Genomic DNA, 14,472 nt, shown 5'->3' with positions numbered 1-14,472 from the left:
TTAGGGAATCCATCCCATTTATAATTGCACCAAAAACCATACGTTACCTTGGAATTAACTTAACCAGAGACGTAAAGGACCTATATTCTAGAAACTATAAATCACTCTTGAAAGACATTGAGGGAGACACAAAAAGATGGAAAAATATTCCATGCTCATGGATCGGAAGAATTAACATAGTTAAAATGTCCATGCTACCCAGAGCAATCTACACTTTCAATGCCATCCCGATCAAAATACTGATGACATTTTTCAAAGAACTGGAACAAGTAGTCCATAAATTTGTGTGGAACCAGAAAAGGCCCTGAATCACCAAGGAATTGTTAAAAGGGAAAAACAAAGCTGGGGGCATCACAATGCTGGATTTCGAGCTGTACTACAAAGCTGTGATCACAAAGACAGCATGGTACTGGCACAAAAACAGACACATAGACCAATGGAACAGAATAGAGAACCCAGAAATGGACCCTCGGCTCTTTGGGCAACTAATCTTTGATAAAGCAGGGAAAAACATCCGGTGGAAAAAAGACAGTTTCTTCAATAAATGGTGCTGGGAAAATTGGACAGCTACACGCAAAAGAATGAAACTTGACCACTCTCTCACACATACACAAAGATAAACTCCAAATGGACGAAAGACCTCGACGTGAGACAGGAACCCATCAAAATCCTAGAGGAGAACATAGGCAGCAACCTCTACGACATCGGCCAAAGCAACCTTTTTAATGACACATCTCAAAGGCAAGAGAACAAAAGATAAAATGTACTTGTGGGACTTCATCAAGATAAAAAGCTTCTGCATAGCCAAGGAAACAGTCAAAAAAATTAAGAGGCAGCCCACGGAATGGGAGAATATATTTGCAAATGATGCTACAGATAAAAGACTGGTATCCAAGATCTACAAAGAACTTCTCAAACTCAATACGCGAGAAACAAATAAATCATAAAATGGGCAGAAGATATGAACAGACACTTTTCCAATAATGACATACAAATGGCTAACAGACACATGAAAAAATGTTCAAAATCATTAGCCATCAGGGAAATTCAAATCAAAACCACACTAAGATACCACCTTACGCCAGTTAGAATGGCAAAAATTGACAAGGCAGGAAACAACAATTGCTGAGAGAGTGTGGAGAAAGGGGATCCCTCCTACATTGTTGGTGGGAATGCAAGGTCAGCCACTCTGGAAAACAGTGTGGAGGTCCCTTAAAAAGTTAAAAATTGAGCTACCCTATGACCCAGCCATAACGCTACTGGGTATTTACCCCAAAGATACAGACGTAGTGAAGAGAAGGGCCATATGCACCCCAATGTTCATAGCAGCATTGTCCACAATAGCTAAATCGTGGAAGGAACCGAGATGCCCTTCAACAGATGACTGGATTAGGAAGTTGTGGTCCATATATACAATGGAATATTACTCAGCTATCAGAAAGAATTAGTTCTCAACATTTGCTGCAACATGGACGGCACTGGAGGAGATAATGCTAAGTGAAATAAGTCAAGCAGATAAAGACAATTATCATATGATTTCTCTCATCTATGGAACATAAGAACTAGGAAGATCGGTAGGGGAAGAAAGGGATAAAGAAAGGGGGGGTAATCAGAAGGGGGAATGAAGCATGAGAGACTATGGACTCTGAGAAACAAACTGAGGGCATCAGAGGGGAGGGGGTGGGGGAATGGGATAGACTGGTGATGGGTAGTAAGGAGGGCACATATTGCATGGTGCACTGGGTGTTATACGCAACTAATGAATCATCTAACTTTACATCAGAAACCAGGGATGTACTGTACGGTGACTAACATAATAGAAAAACATTTAAAAAATACAATAAGACATAGCAGATTAAAAAATAACATGTAAGATAAATATACCATGTTGTATCCCAAGTTAAACATTGGAATAAAACAGTAAAAAAAAAAAAAGAAGAAGAAGAAGAAGACAAGGACAGCTGCAAGTCACCCTCTGGAGTCTCCACTTTCCATGCCCCCCCCGGGGGGGGGGAGGCTCCCAGGGGCCATATTTCAATCTCAGGGTGGGGTCCTCTGCTCAGGCTCTTTTCTGAATCCCTCTTCATATGTAGACCAATGAGTCACCCTGCCTACACACCACTGAAGTGCAGGGGTCCTCTCAATTTAGAAGTATGTGATAATGCAGAAGAAACCCTCTCTTTCCCTCTCCCTGCTCAGGAAATGTCTTCTCCAGCCTTTGGGCTGACTCTGTTCTCCAAAGTTCCAGTGGGTGCCAAAGGTTTAATGGTGTTTGTTTGTTTGTTTTCCAAGTTCATGGCATCAGAGCTGCTTTAAGTGCAATTATAACCTAGAAGTAAATTGACTGAGGAACAAAGGAATGTGGATTCTGATTTTGGAGGCAAATCAACAAGCCAGGAGTCAGATAATCTGAATTTCTAATTCTCACTTTTACTAAATTATTGAAACATAAAAATAACCAGATTTAGGTCTTTGTGTAATTCTGAAGTCAATGCATCAAAGAGATACAAAAGGACTTCCTTACAGATGGGATGTATTGGAGCAAGTAGGAAGCTCATGGGTCCAACCCTTCACTGTGCCTAACTAGGAAGTTGTCTGGTCTTTCCATGGTCCCTAAGTACTTGTCTCAATCTGATGCTTAGTGACTTCATTCAGATCCGAGAATATCCACGGAAAGGGACTTTGTAGTGCACCTCAATTAGCCCCTAGTTTGGGGGTGAGGACCCCAGTTCAGAGACTCAAATGACTTGCCCAAAGTAAGAGGTAGAATGAGCATGGGCACCAGGTCTTTCATACAGAGCCAGCTCCCGGCAAACTGCACTGCATTCATGCTCAGAAAGGAAGAGTTCTTCGATCAATTAATGTTCCTTCTATGTCAAGGCCCTCAAGGAACATTCAGTCAATCTGTCATCGCATAGATATTTCTAGAGATGCAACTGAATGTGTTGCACTGAGCTCATTCCTGATAGAACAAATACTGAAAACTTCAACAACACATGCCAACATACAAGAGTTGCCACAAGAGGGTGACATTGAAAGTGTATTAGTTACCTATTGCGGTGTAACAAATTACCCTAAAACTTAGCAGCTTAAAACAAAATTTTTTTAGCTCATGGTTTCTGTGGGTCAGGAATCTGGCATGGCTTCACCAGGCACCTCTGTTTCAGGGTGTCTGCATGTAGTGGCAAAGCTGTCAGCCTGGGCTGTGATCTCACCTGCAGGCTTGACTGGGGGAAGATCTGCTAAGCTTACTCACATGGTTATTGGCAGGATTCAATTCTTAGTGGGCTTTGGAAACTAGGATGACAAGCTTGTGCTATGTCCTTCAGTCAATGGGGATATACAGACAACAAGTATTTTCATTAGACCAGTCTGGTGACTGAGGACAGAATGGATTGAAAAGTGAAAAGAAAGAGGGCTAAGAAGCTCTTTGAAAATTGTTTTTTACTCCACCTATATGTCCGGCACTATACAAAGTGCTGAGACTACAAAGATGCTTACGCTTCTTTGTTCTCAAGAAGCAGGATGACAGCCATATTCCAGGTGACAGGTGGCAAAGCCTGAATTAGAGTAGTCGATGGGGAGATAAAGATGAAGGGAGAGAGACAAGGAACTAGTGATAACATGGTGAGGCAAGAACAGGCGGATCCAATGGTCTTGTCTGTAAGGAATAAGAGGAAAGAAAATGGTGCCAGGCATCCAAACAGTCTGGGAGCGTGGGGGGTCCCCCAGAGGACAACTGGCATGCTTTCTAGTGCCAAGACTTTTACATATTTTTAATCGCTGTCACAACTCTTCAAAGAAGGTCTTATTATCCCATTTTGCAAATGAAGAAATAGACTCACTGAGGTTGAGCAATTCACCCAAGGTCACACAACTAAAAAGTACCAAGGAAAGGAAATCTAATAACAGTGGCTTTGAGAATTTGCTCTCCCAGGGTCAAGTGTATTTAAACAAGGTTAGCATCTTAGCCTCAGAGAAGGAAACACCACTGAAAAAATTCTGGGAATCACCTAAAAGGAGAGAAGAAAGCCTATGAGCAGGAGAATTTCTTAGCCCTTCTTTGTCATTATACCATGAGTTGTCTCTTTTGACCACTCAGAAAGCTCTCTCCACCTTGTTAAATTAACTCCATTGCCCTCTGTCTATACCTTGACTTAGAATTCCTCAGACACCATCTGTCAAAAAAAAACCCAACAACCCATTTTTTTAAACTGGGTGATTTAATAATACAGTCAACTCCAAGTGAGCAAGGACTTCCTTCCTTGAAGAATTTCTTTCCCAGGCTGAGGGTGGTACTTTACCCTTGATGGTGACTGCTAGTTTCCAAATGGCTGACCAGCCGTACGCACAGCATCATGTAGAATACAGCCAACCAATGTGAGAGGTGAGAGAAGCAAAATGGGAACCTTTTTTCCCTGGGCGTGGCTGCTAGACTGTCATCCCCAAGAAGAAATCATTCTTTTAAAACCTAATAATGCTAATATTTTATCTGATGATAAGTATCATGTCCGTGCATTATGAAAAACGTGGGAAAAAACAAAAATAAAAATTTCTCATTATCCTACAAAGATGAAACGTAACAATCAAATGAGAATCTTTTATTAAGATCTGACGATAGCATTGTGTGTGTGTGTGTGTGTGTGTGTGTGTGTGTGTGTGTGTGTGTTTGCACAAGCCACCTATGCCTGCTTGTCTGCAAATCTAGGGGAATAACTGCTGGGCTTGTGGATTGTATAAAGATGATTGCAAGCCCGTCAGAGAGAGCTTTTCTTTGTATGCAACTCGTGTGAGAGGGAATATTCCATAACTACTTGCGTATAATGCAAGGAAGAACGCCTGAAACGATGCCTATTGGCCAACATACAGATCATGCTCCACAGTCTTATAATATTTTCTCTGCATTGCTTCTTAAAACATTTTTCATATTACATGCCCCATCTCATATTACATTAACCCAAATAAAAATGTCATTATCCATTCAGTGCAACAGACAGCAGGCAGAGCATGGTAGAAAATTACAATCATGCCAGTCAGCCACAGCATTCTAGTTACAAGCACGCAGAGGAAACGATGGTGGGCGGTGGGTCCAGCCCCCTTTTGCACTATCCAGCATACGACTGGATTCAGTACAGGTGGACCTCTCTTTACGCACAAGGCATGGTTCTGAAGAGTTGAGTGTAAATCCAATTTTATGTTGCATAGCATTTTTGTTACATTAAGGGAGATGTCAGCTTGATATCTAAAAAGACTTCCTTTCGAACAGTATTTTTCTTTTTTTACCATGTTCTTATTCTTCTGAGATAAATCTAAGAGAAATTCCGGTATATGGGATTTTATTAAAATAGAGTTCACTTGTACCACTAAGTTTATTAAAATAATGGAAGAATATGGCCAGTGAAGGCAGTCACAGAAATGTGGATGAGATAGAAGAGTTCTCCAAACATGAAGGTAGTCTAAGATTTTTTGAGGGTGATGCCCAGAGGCCATTAAAAATGACCCATTTACACACACTTTTGCACTGATGGATGATTAAATTGACAGTGGGTGAACATTTAGAAAAGAATGCAGTTGTCATGAAGAGTCCACCCAGAGTTACCAAGCATAACCCAGGATGGCCATTCTCATGCCTGTTTTGAGTGGACTTCAGGATAGGCATACGAGGTAGATTCCACTTCTATTTTGGCAAATCATTTGACAAACTTCCCCAGCCAATTTATCGATCAGTCGCTGCCTGGCTGAAGACTTACTTAGGTTCACACACAGCTGGCTGGAGAACCAGGAACAGTGATGATTGACCTATTCTGTAGCTGCCTAAAGTAGCAGGCTAGTGGAGGGCCGCGGGCTCTGAGTTTGCCCCTGGATACACACTGACAAACCGAACGAAGGCTTAGAAGGGACACTTAGCAAATCTCAGATGGGACAAGAAGGAATAGCGCATGTTACAGGAGATGAGATTTGAAAGCGTGAGTACACCCCGTGGCCTACCTACACTGAGTACAAGCACTCTAGTGCTCTGAGCCCTTGAAGCTGGATGAGCAGAAAGTCCTTTTTCTCAGAAGTTTCCAGATACTTCTTCCAGGAGTCTTGGCAACAAGGGAGAATCTCAGATGCTCTGCCATCTCTCCACTGAGTGTGTGGTTGTATTCTGCTCTGAACGTCTGCTCCTTGACCTGCACATGGTGCTGCCCAGGCCACTGTCCCCGCGCTGGGAACCCACACAGCCCTGAGCTTAGCCTACAGCTCACTCCTACTCACCAGGAGTGTCCTTCTGCTTAGGACCATCTCCTCCAGAGAGGGCTCCCACAGCAAACAGTCGGGCCCCTGGTGTCACAGTTCTATCCTTAGACTCCAGAACACACGGGGTGGCTTGCAGACCTACAGGATCGAAGGGTGCAACAAAGCCATGTGTCCCTCCAACATCTGGCCAACAGCCATCCAGGCTGTCCCACTGTGCCAGGCTTCTCCAATCACCTGAATGTTTTAGGGGAGTTGATTGTTCTACTCAGAACACACGGCGGGACTTTTTACAGCAATAAATGTAACAAATATAAAGCTTTTCTAATGAATGGAGTCTGAAGGGTCAAAAACTCAATTGCATGTGGTGATGATTCATGGAAAGAGGCCTTGTAGCTTCTGTTGACCTGAACCTCTGTATTTGCCTGTCCTACGTGTCTTCTCAAAAAAATCCACATACACCTGGGTTTGTGACTGGCATGCAAGGAAGTGATTGATTTACGATGTATGGGATCTTACCTGAAATACTGTGTTCCATTTATGGAGCTGCCTTTCAAGAGTAAGACTGATGAGAGAGTGCGTGATAAGAATGGAGAAGTGTGCGCAGACCGTGGTGCACGAGGAGCGGTTGAAGGGATGGGGGACAATGTTTAGGAGATGAGGAGCTGCACTTGCTGAGTATCTGAAGCACCACCACGTGGAAGAAGTCAACTGAAACCAGTGAGAGGCTGTGGGAAGGGCCAGATTTTGGCTCAGTACAACACGCCTTCTAACAAGTAGATTAACATTCTACAACTTTCCCTAAAGCCTCAAGACTTTAAGGGCAAAGTCTGGGTCTTAAGTAATCATTCAAATTCATTCCCTCATTCAACAAATAATAACTATGTGATAGTAGGCATTATTCTGGGTTCCGGGGACATAAAAATGAACAAAAAGACAAAGAGACAAAAAGACAAAAATCCTCCCTGCCCTCAGGAAGTTACATTCTAGTGTCAAAATTGTAAAATCTGAACATATTTAACATTTCAAAAATGTTTTCCATAAGAAATGCTCAGAGCAATGTGTTATGGCATGTTGCTTTAGTGATGGTGTTATTCTAGAATGGGCACTGGTTAGAAGGATTCCCCTCGACATTTCCGACTCGGCTTTGCAAACATGCAGGAGAAAAATATAAGATCACGTGGGCAGCCATCAGGCTCCGCAAAGAACCCCACCCACCTGAGCCAGCCTCTGGGGTCAAAGTGGCAGCAGCCCAAAATGAGATCCAAACTTGTTGAAGCTAGACAATAATTACACGAATGTTCAAGATACCATTCTCTCTGTGTGTGCATATGCAAGACATTTTCCATAATGAAGTATTTTAATATTTAAAAAAAAAAAGAAATTCAGCAATTTTCCTGGATGGGCATGGAAGGTCTCTTGATGTCAAGGGTTCCCTTACACATATGTATTCAAAGGTTTAAGCAGCTGAGGCAGAAATGAATAGCCATCCATCAGAAAAGCTCTAAAAGTGATTTTCGTATTGAGTAAAAAGTTGAAATGGACGACCTCATGTTCCTTTGGAGACTACGATTCTATATTCTAGCAGAAGACCTAAAGTGTAATTGGAACCAAGCAAACATGGATTTGGGCTAATTCCAGAGAGAGTACATATGGATTGTGGTCTGTTGACTCTCTAATGCTAACCAAATGTCATGAAACCGAGCACTGATTCTCATTTCTGTCTAAGCACTTAATGATCATTTTTGTAATTATTTCACAGTATTTACTCTAAATCCTTTCTACTTTTTGCTTCCAAAAGGACAGATTGCTTAAGCTAAAATAGACGTTTACAGCTATTTTACGATATTTGTGAATTTCAGACCCTCCTCAGGAGTCTTAGCGTCATGAAAGTTACCTTGAAAACAATGTCTGTTTTCCCAGGAAGCGCCACACAGAACCTCTTTATCTGCAGCTAATTTAGGTGTGCTCCCTGCATGGTGTCCTAATTACCCCTTTGTTATCTGCTATCAGATGACTCCCCTAATCAGCCAAGCCTGTGATCTGCTCCTTGCTCACTTAAAACGCTGTGCGGAATCCGGGGACGCTTTCGACATCCAGAGGTAAGGGTGCTACATGGATACATGACAGATGAGAGATCGCGCTTTTGAATTGTGCTTCTTGTAACCGTACATAATTGCTGGACAATTACCTCGGGACCAGCAAACTATGGAAATGCTAGAAGCTCATAAAAAGCATGGGTGGGCTGAATAATAAGAAGAAATGAAACCCACATAAATTGTAAAGAGAATGTGAACAAAGCCCAGGGTAGGTGTGGTGTGTTGAGGGAAGCCTTGAGTGGGCAGTGGTGTGTGGGTGGACATGCCCTCTGACCTCTGCAGATGCAGGAGGGGGCAGAGAGGACAGAGTTCTGGTGGGGGGGGTGTGTGAAGGTGGGGAAAGCCCATGTATTTTTACTGCAAGAAGAATTGTGGGTGCAGCTCCGCCTAGAAGCCATGGCTTGGCGGTGGACACCAAATGTAAATGACTGATTATCTGGCTTCCCCCTCCAGTCGTCCTGGGCTAAGTTATGGCTGACAGCACAGGAGGAGTAGGGCGAGAGAGGCAGGTCAGCCAGCAGCTGACTCGTTCTTATTATCATTGCTAATAATGTAATAACATAACCATCACCAGCGTTCAAATTCTGCCATGGTGTTTACAAAATTCTCTCACACACTCTTCTCTCTGGTCATGAGCTGTGTGAGTTGGCTAAAAACAACTATGAAAGCAAAGTAAATAACCTAAAACCCTTAACTCTTGGGCCACTAGGATCAGAGGCAAACTGTTTTCGCTACAGCGGGGACACGTGTCATCAATTGTAGGAATGTTTTCAATAAAGCGGTCCAAATAGAAGAAGTCATGTGGAGATGTCCTTTATCCCTTAATGATAAGCTGTCGGTGATAGAACCTTGAAGAAAAGGAACTCCGTGTGTGCTCCCCGTCCAGCCATAAAAGTACGAACTTTTCATTATAAAAGGATATGCATACCCCGTTGGTAGCCTTTTTTAGAAATAACTTCACTGACTGCTCCTGCAAGATACCAAAAAAGCATCGTTCTGGTTTAAAACGTCCCCTTGAGGGCAGGTTTCCTAGAGCCTAAGAGGTTAATTCTTCTGGAGCTATTGCCAGACACTTTTCCTTCTGTTTGTTTCTAAAGTGCAACGTGTGTTTTCTGTAATAATATACATATGTTCATGAAGCTGGTCCCAAAGTTTGTCTTGTATTTATTTGAGTGTGAAGCGCCCTTTTTGGTTTGTTACTCTTAGAAAAGCTGTAACATCATTAGGAGGAAGAGGGGGACAAAGCTAATAAAACTAGACAACCAGATGGTCAATTCATCAATCCCAACCTGCTCTGTATCAATTAACCACTCGATCCTGACTTTGGATGGACTCTGCACGGCTTTGGGGCGATATGCACGGGCTTTGGGTAAACTGTTGCCCTCCTCCACGGAGAGGAAAATTTAGAGCATATTTCTTGGAATTGGACTGTGGCTGGTTGATTCAGGCTCCCCGAAGCCTGACAGTTGAGGAAGTAATGCTCTCCTTCCCTCCCCAGTCTTTTGCATCAGCTATCCGATATGTTTTTGTATCCCCCCCGCCGAATTCTATTGCCATGCTCAAAGGATCCCATCGCAGGGGCTCCTCTCCCGCCCCTCACTTCAGCTCTGCAGAAAGCTTCTCTTTCCAGCCGGTAGACGATGGAACTGTGTGTCTTTAGAACTGTGCCCAGTGGCTAGGCCAATGGCAGAGTCCTTTCCAAACCCCAACGGTCTCTCTCCTGCAGGTGCTACAGCTGCTACACCACGGATGTGGTTGCCAGTGTCGCCTTTGGCACCCAGGTGGACTCCCGAAGGGCCCCCGAGGACCCCTTTGTGACGCACTGCAGGCGTTTCTTCACATACTCCGTCCCCCGGCCTGTCCTGGTTTTAATCTGTAAGTACAGCTCCTGCCCAGGGCGGTAAGACCGGTGTCCAGTGAGCTGGCTCAGCCCCCAACCACAAGGAGGGGGCACTCGAGGGGTCCCCACAGAGGCTGATGCTCCTGGAACCACCCAGGCTCCTCTCGTCACCAACAGGGTCACTCATTAGCCAGGCGGGTGGCGCTGGCCTCTCTAGGGCACTTGGCTCACACTTCCCCAGTCAGAGAAGTGTTCTCATCCCCATTTCACAGATGAGAACACTGAAGCTTAGAAAGGCAGAGCCAAGAAGGGAGCCCAAAGTCTTTCATTTTCTATGATGTATTTCTCCCCTCCGGCAAAATATCCTCTTCAGAAGTCTTCGCTGGAAGCCCGGCCCACAGTAAACTAGAAATCATACGTGAAGGGTGACTGGCAGGTTACCTAATGCTGTGGGGACGGGTCGATTTATTTTATTTTTATTTCAGAAGTGAGTTTTGCCCTCTGGCCAATTCCGCCATCTTCTTGCTTTTATGGAAGTACTGAAGTGTTGCTATTGCTGTTATTGATTATTGCCCTAACTTCTAACCTTTCCGCCGGGCTGCTAAATTGTATTCATTCCTTGGTCAGTTTCGTTCCCATTTCTGAGTCCATTTCCGTGGAATTCCCCGGCACCTCCATCAGCTGTGCTCTGAAATTGTACGAGAGGTCACCAGGGGGCTCAAAGCAGCCTCCCTTTTGCCCTTCACCCCAGCCATCCCCCGGGAGCCACTCCCCTGAGTCAGCGCCACTTGCCACAGACCACGGACATGGACACGCCCTGCGGGGGGCAGCTCCACTGTCCCGTCACTGCGACCCCTCCCCTCTTGGCCACATTGAGCCCACCTCCCTGCTGTGCCACAGTGGTTCAGGCTCTGGCTCTTGAAAATGGGCGGCGTGTTCTGAGAGCTCCGAGGGTCCAGAGCTACCCTCCCCATCCAGGCTCCCACGCAGTGCCTGTGCACTGTGGGCCCACCGTCCATGCTGGGAAGCTGAGCTGACCTGAGCCACCCTGCAGCAATGCAGCCCCTTGGCCTCGGCCCCCTCCACAAGGGGAGAAGTGTCCCTGGCCCTGGGGAGCCCTGCAGCAAGGCCGTGGCAGCAAGGGCACAGGTGGTGCGCCTGGCACAGCAAGGGAGGTGCCCGAGGGGCCAGCATTCTAGCCAGCAGCAGCCACAGCAGCTCTTAGGGACCGTTCAGGGGGTAGCTCGGGGGACAGTTACCCCATGAGTTAACAAATGCAAATGGCCAGAAAGTTAAGAAAGTAAATGAGCTTCCACCACTTGCTCAGATGTGAAACATGGCCCATCATCTGTCCTTTCTTGATGGAATACAAAGACCTTGGGCCCTCCTATCTAGGACCTGGAAAACTCATTTCTAAGTATGAGACTGACTTCCTGGGGGCCAGATGGAAGTGCAGATTCAACTGCACAGACAGGTATCAAGTGCTTACAACGTGCAAGGGATGGAGTCGGGAGGTGGAATAAGGCACGAGCCCTGCTGTAAAGAGGGGACCCCGGAGGGGAGCCCTGCCTTCCGGTGACTCTAAGTCAAGGCGGGGGAGGGGGGGGAATGTCTGCTTCCCTGGCAACAGGCATCTGATAGCCCCAGGTTACTGCCGCCCCGTTTTCAGTGTCGCTTTTGTTTTTCTCTTTCAAGTATCATTTCCATCCATAATGGTCCCACTGGCCCGGATTTTGCCCAATAAGAACCGAGATGAACTGAATGGCTTTTTTAACAAACTCATTAGGAATGTGATTGCCTTGCGGGACCAGCAAGCTGCAGAAGAGGTAAGGTATCTTAATAGGACACAGCGTCGAAACAGAATGGGGCCTAATTTGGCACCACTCTCTCTTCCCTGTCTCTTGCCTCCCGGCCCCGCGCGCACACCACACCATGCTGGCCTTTACCAGACTACCGCTTAGAGTTTCCGGGGCACTAGAAGGAAAGGAGAAGGGGTGAGGAGGGGCGAACACAGAAGAGAAAGGTGAGGACAGGTGGGGGAAGGACAGTGGAGAGAAGCCCACAGCAAACTGTCCACATTCTGACAGGGGTGCCCGCCAAACTCATGGCCTCTCTATTTCAAGCACCGGCAATAGGAGTCCCAAAGAATTTTCTAGGTAAATGTGCCTGCATGGACTTTTCATCGGCACAGTCTTTCTACTGAAACTCGGCAAGATGGAGTTTTTACAGCATGAAGAGCCTCAGCAGTAGAGACGAGTCCGGGCAGCTGGCAATTAATCTCCCGTTGGTTTTCAGCGTGGAGGCTGTGGCTACAAAATTCAGGGCTGAGGGCTCTTTCGTGCGTCATCTGAGACCCGGAGACTTCTTTCCTCCTTACAGGTTTGCACCATGCTTGGTGCATAGTAGGAATCCAGGAAATATTTGTTGTTTGAACTTGGCTAAGAACAGAAATAGGACTTTTTCAGCGTTAGGAAAATAATTTCACTGTGGGATCCCCTCATGCATATATAATGCTGTTCTTGAAGGGCCTCGTTGCAGTCAAGAAAGGTGCTTCAAAAGGAAAAATCAGGGCTGAAATGTCTTCTCTGGAATTGACTTGTGCGAGCTTTGAGAGAGTTGCTTCAAAGACTGGCTCGGAGGGATTACCAGGGGATGCCGTGAGGTCCCGCTGCTGCACCGTGGGCCCAGAATGAGATGGGGGGGAAGGTGGTCAATGAGTGGCTGGACGCACCACCAGCAGCCTCGTGCCGCCTGGCTTCCCCTCTGGAGACTAGGAAGTGAAGGTGTCCCAGTCCAGAAGGCAGGGGAAGGTGTATAGAAGCTCACGGCCCCTTGGCCCACACACCACTGTGAACTCCACTTGATGCCCTTGGAGGTGTGGGAAGAATCAGCTCCCTGGTATCCCTGGCCCGGCTCTGCCACCTAAAAGGACAGAATATTCTCATCTGGGTTTCTGCGTCTCCAGAATGAGGATGAAGCCCGGGGAAGGAGGGGTGAGGAAAGCCACATTTTCAAACCTCAGTATTGCTCTGATGGGCTTTCTGATGACAGTTTTGTCACACACACACACACCCGTCCCTCCCCCAGCCTGAAACCCACAGGCTGTGGAATCAGGCTGAAAATTCTAAAACTGTTGCGCGGAATGGCTTACTCTGAGGTGAGGGGTTTATTAAAGATCCAATTACTAGGACTGCCTCGAGCTCTTCCTTTTATAAACTCTGAGAGCTATTTGTTTCAAACAATGAGTTGATCTGAGAAAAACCTCCCAACCACAAATCCAGGACTAGCCGTGTCAAGACAGAGCTATATGGTTACTAAGAAAACTTGCTTTAAACCCATCTAAACTCTGTAGACATTCCATCAAGCAGATGTGTGTTTGCGCAGTGGAAAATGCAGCACAGATGTTAAAAGGTAAATATTTTTCTAAGCTCTAGCCGATGGCTGGATTAGACACCTACATCTATCAGGGTGCGTATTTTTCTTGGATATAACCATAAAGCAGCACTGTTTCAGTCCTAAATGGGCAGTGTTCAAATAGCCCCCGTGATGCAGTGCAAATAAAAGAAACCCATCTACACTAATGCGCTTCTCCAGCGCCCAGACCCCAGAGAGCAGCCCTTTCCTCTGGCCTTTGTCGCTGGAGGTGAAGACAGATTTCTACCCTGCCCAATGGCCCTCTAAGCAGCCTGTGTTAGCAGGGATGAGAGGAGAGGGTGCCAGCCGCAGCTCTACCACTGGAAAAAGCCGCCAGAGCTCTCCCGCCCGCTGTCATTCCCCACCCTCCCAGCAAAGTCATGGGTGAGCCTTAGGGACAACTGCATGACACCCTGAGGAGTTTAACACTCCCCGGCTGACAGGCCTGGCAATTATCATCATCCAGGAGCCAAAGTAATGGAAGGTACTCCGCTCCCCCATGTGCCATCATGCCCTGCCCTGTCCCGACTCTGCCCCACAGGACCAGGGCTGACAGTGGAGCCACAAGAGCCACCCTGATGTTGGCCAAGCATCAGGAGGACAAGTAGGGAAAGCCAGCCCTTGGGGATGCTGCCTGGAAGTCAGAATGAGCAGGGCTAGGGTGGAAAGGGGCAGCCAACTGAGGCTCACCTGAGCAGGCCAGCAGGATACCAAGGCCTTGGCCCCTGAGACGCAAGGTTCTTGAGGCCCACAGGCTTAGCCGTGAGCCCCACTGGAGTCGCAGCAGATGACTTGGAAGGTCACAAAAGCTAGGAAGCAGTCAAGCTACAAAGGCCTCACGCTCCAAGGTTTCCGCCCCAAACAGCATGTGCTTGTAAGCAA

The 14,472-nt window shown here is 46.2% G+C and overlaps 1 protein-coding gene across 1 annotated transcript in view; it reads left to right on the top strand.

Moving 5' to 3' along the window:
* TBXAS1 (thromboxane A synthase 1) overlaps positions 1-14,472 on the top strand; it is a 151,229-nt gene that overhangs the window by 90,051 nt on the left and 46,706 nt on the right. Inside the window, exons 6-8 of the mRNA XM_040643944.1 lie at positions 8,251-8,339; positions 10,063-10,211; positions 11,872-12,002. Of these exons, the coding sequence (XP_040499878.1) occupies positions 8,251-8,339; positions 10,063-10,211; positions 11,872-12,002 (369 nt within the window). The remainder of the gene's footprint in view (positions 1-8,250; positions 8,340-10,062; positions 10,212-11,871; positions 12,003-14,472) is intronic.

The sequence above is a fragment of the Ursus maritimus genome, unplaced genomic scaffold (genome assembly GCF_017311325.1).
Source record: "Ursus maritimus isolate PB19 unplaced genomic scaffold, ASM1731132v1 scaffold_3, whole genome shotgun sequence".
Classification (NCBI taxonomy): Eukaryota; Metazoa; Chordata; class Mammalia; order Carnivora; family Ursidae; genus Ursus; species Ursus maritimus.
This window is presented reverse-complemented; position numbering and strand designations above follow the sequence as displayed.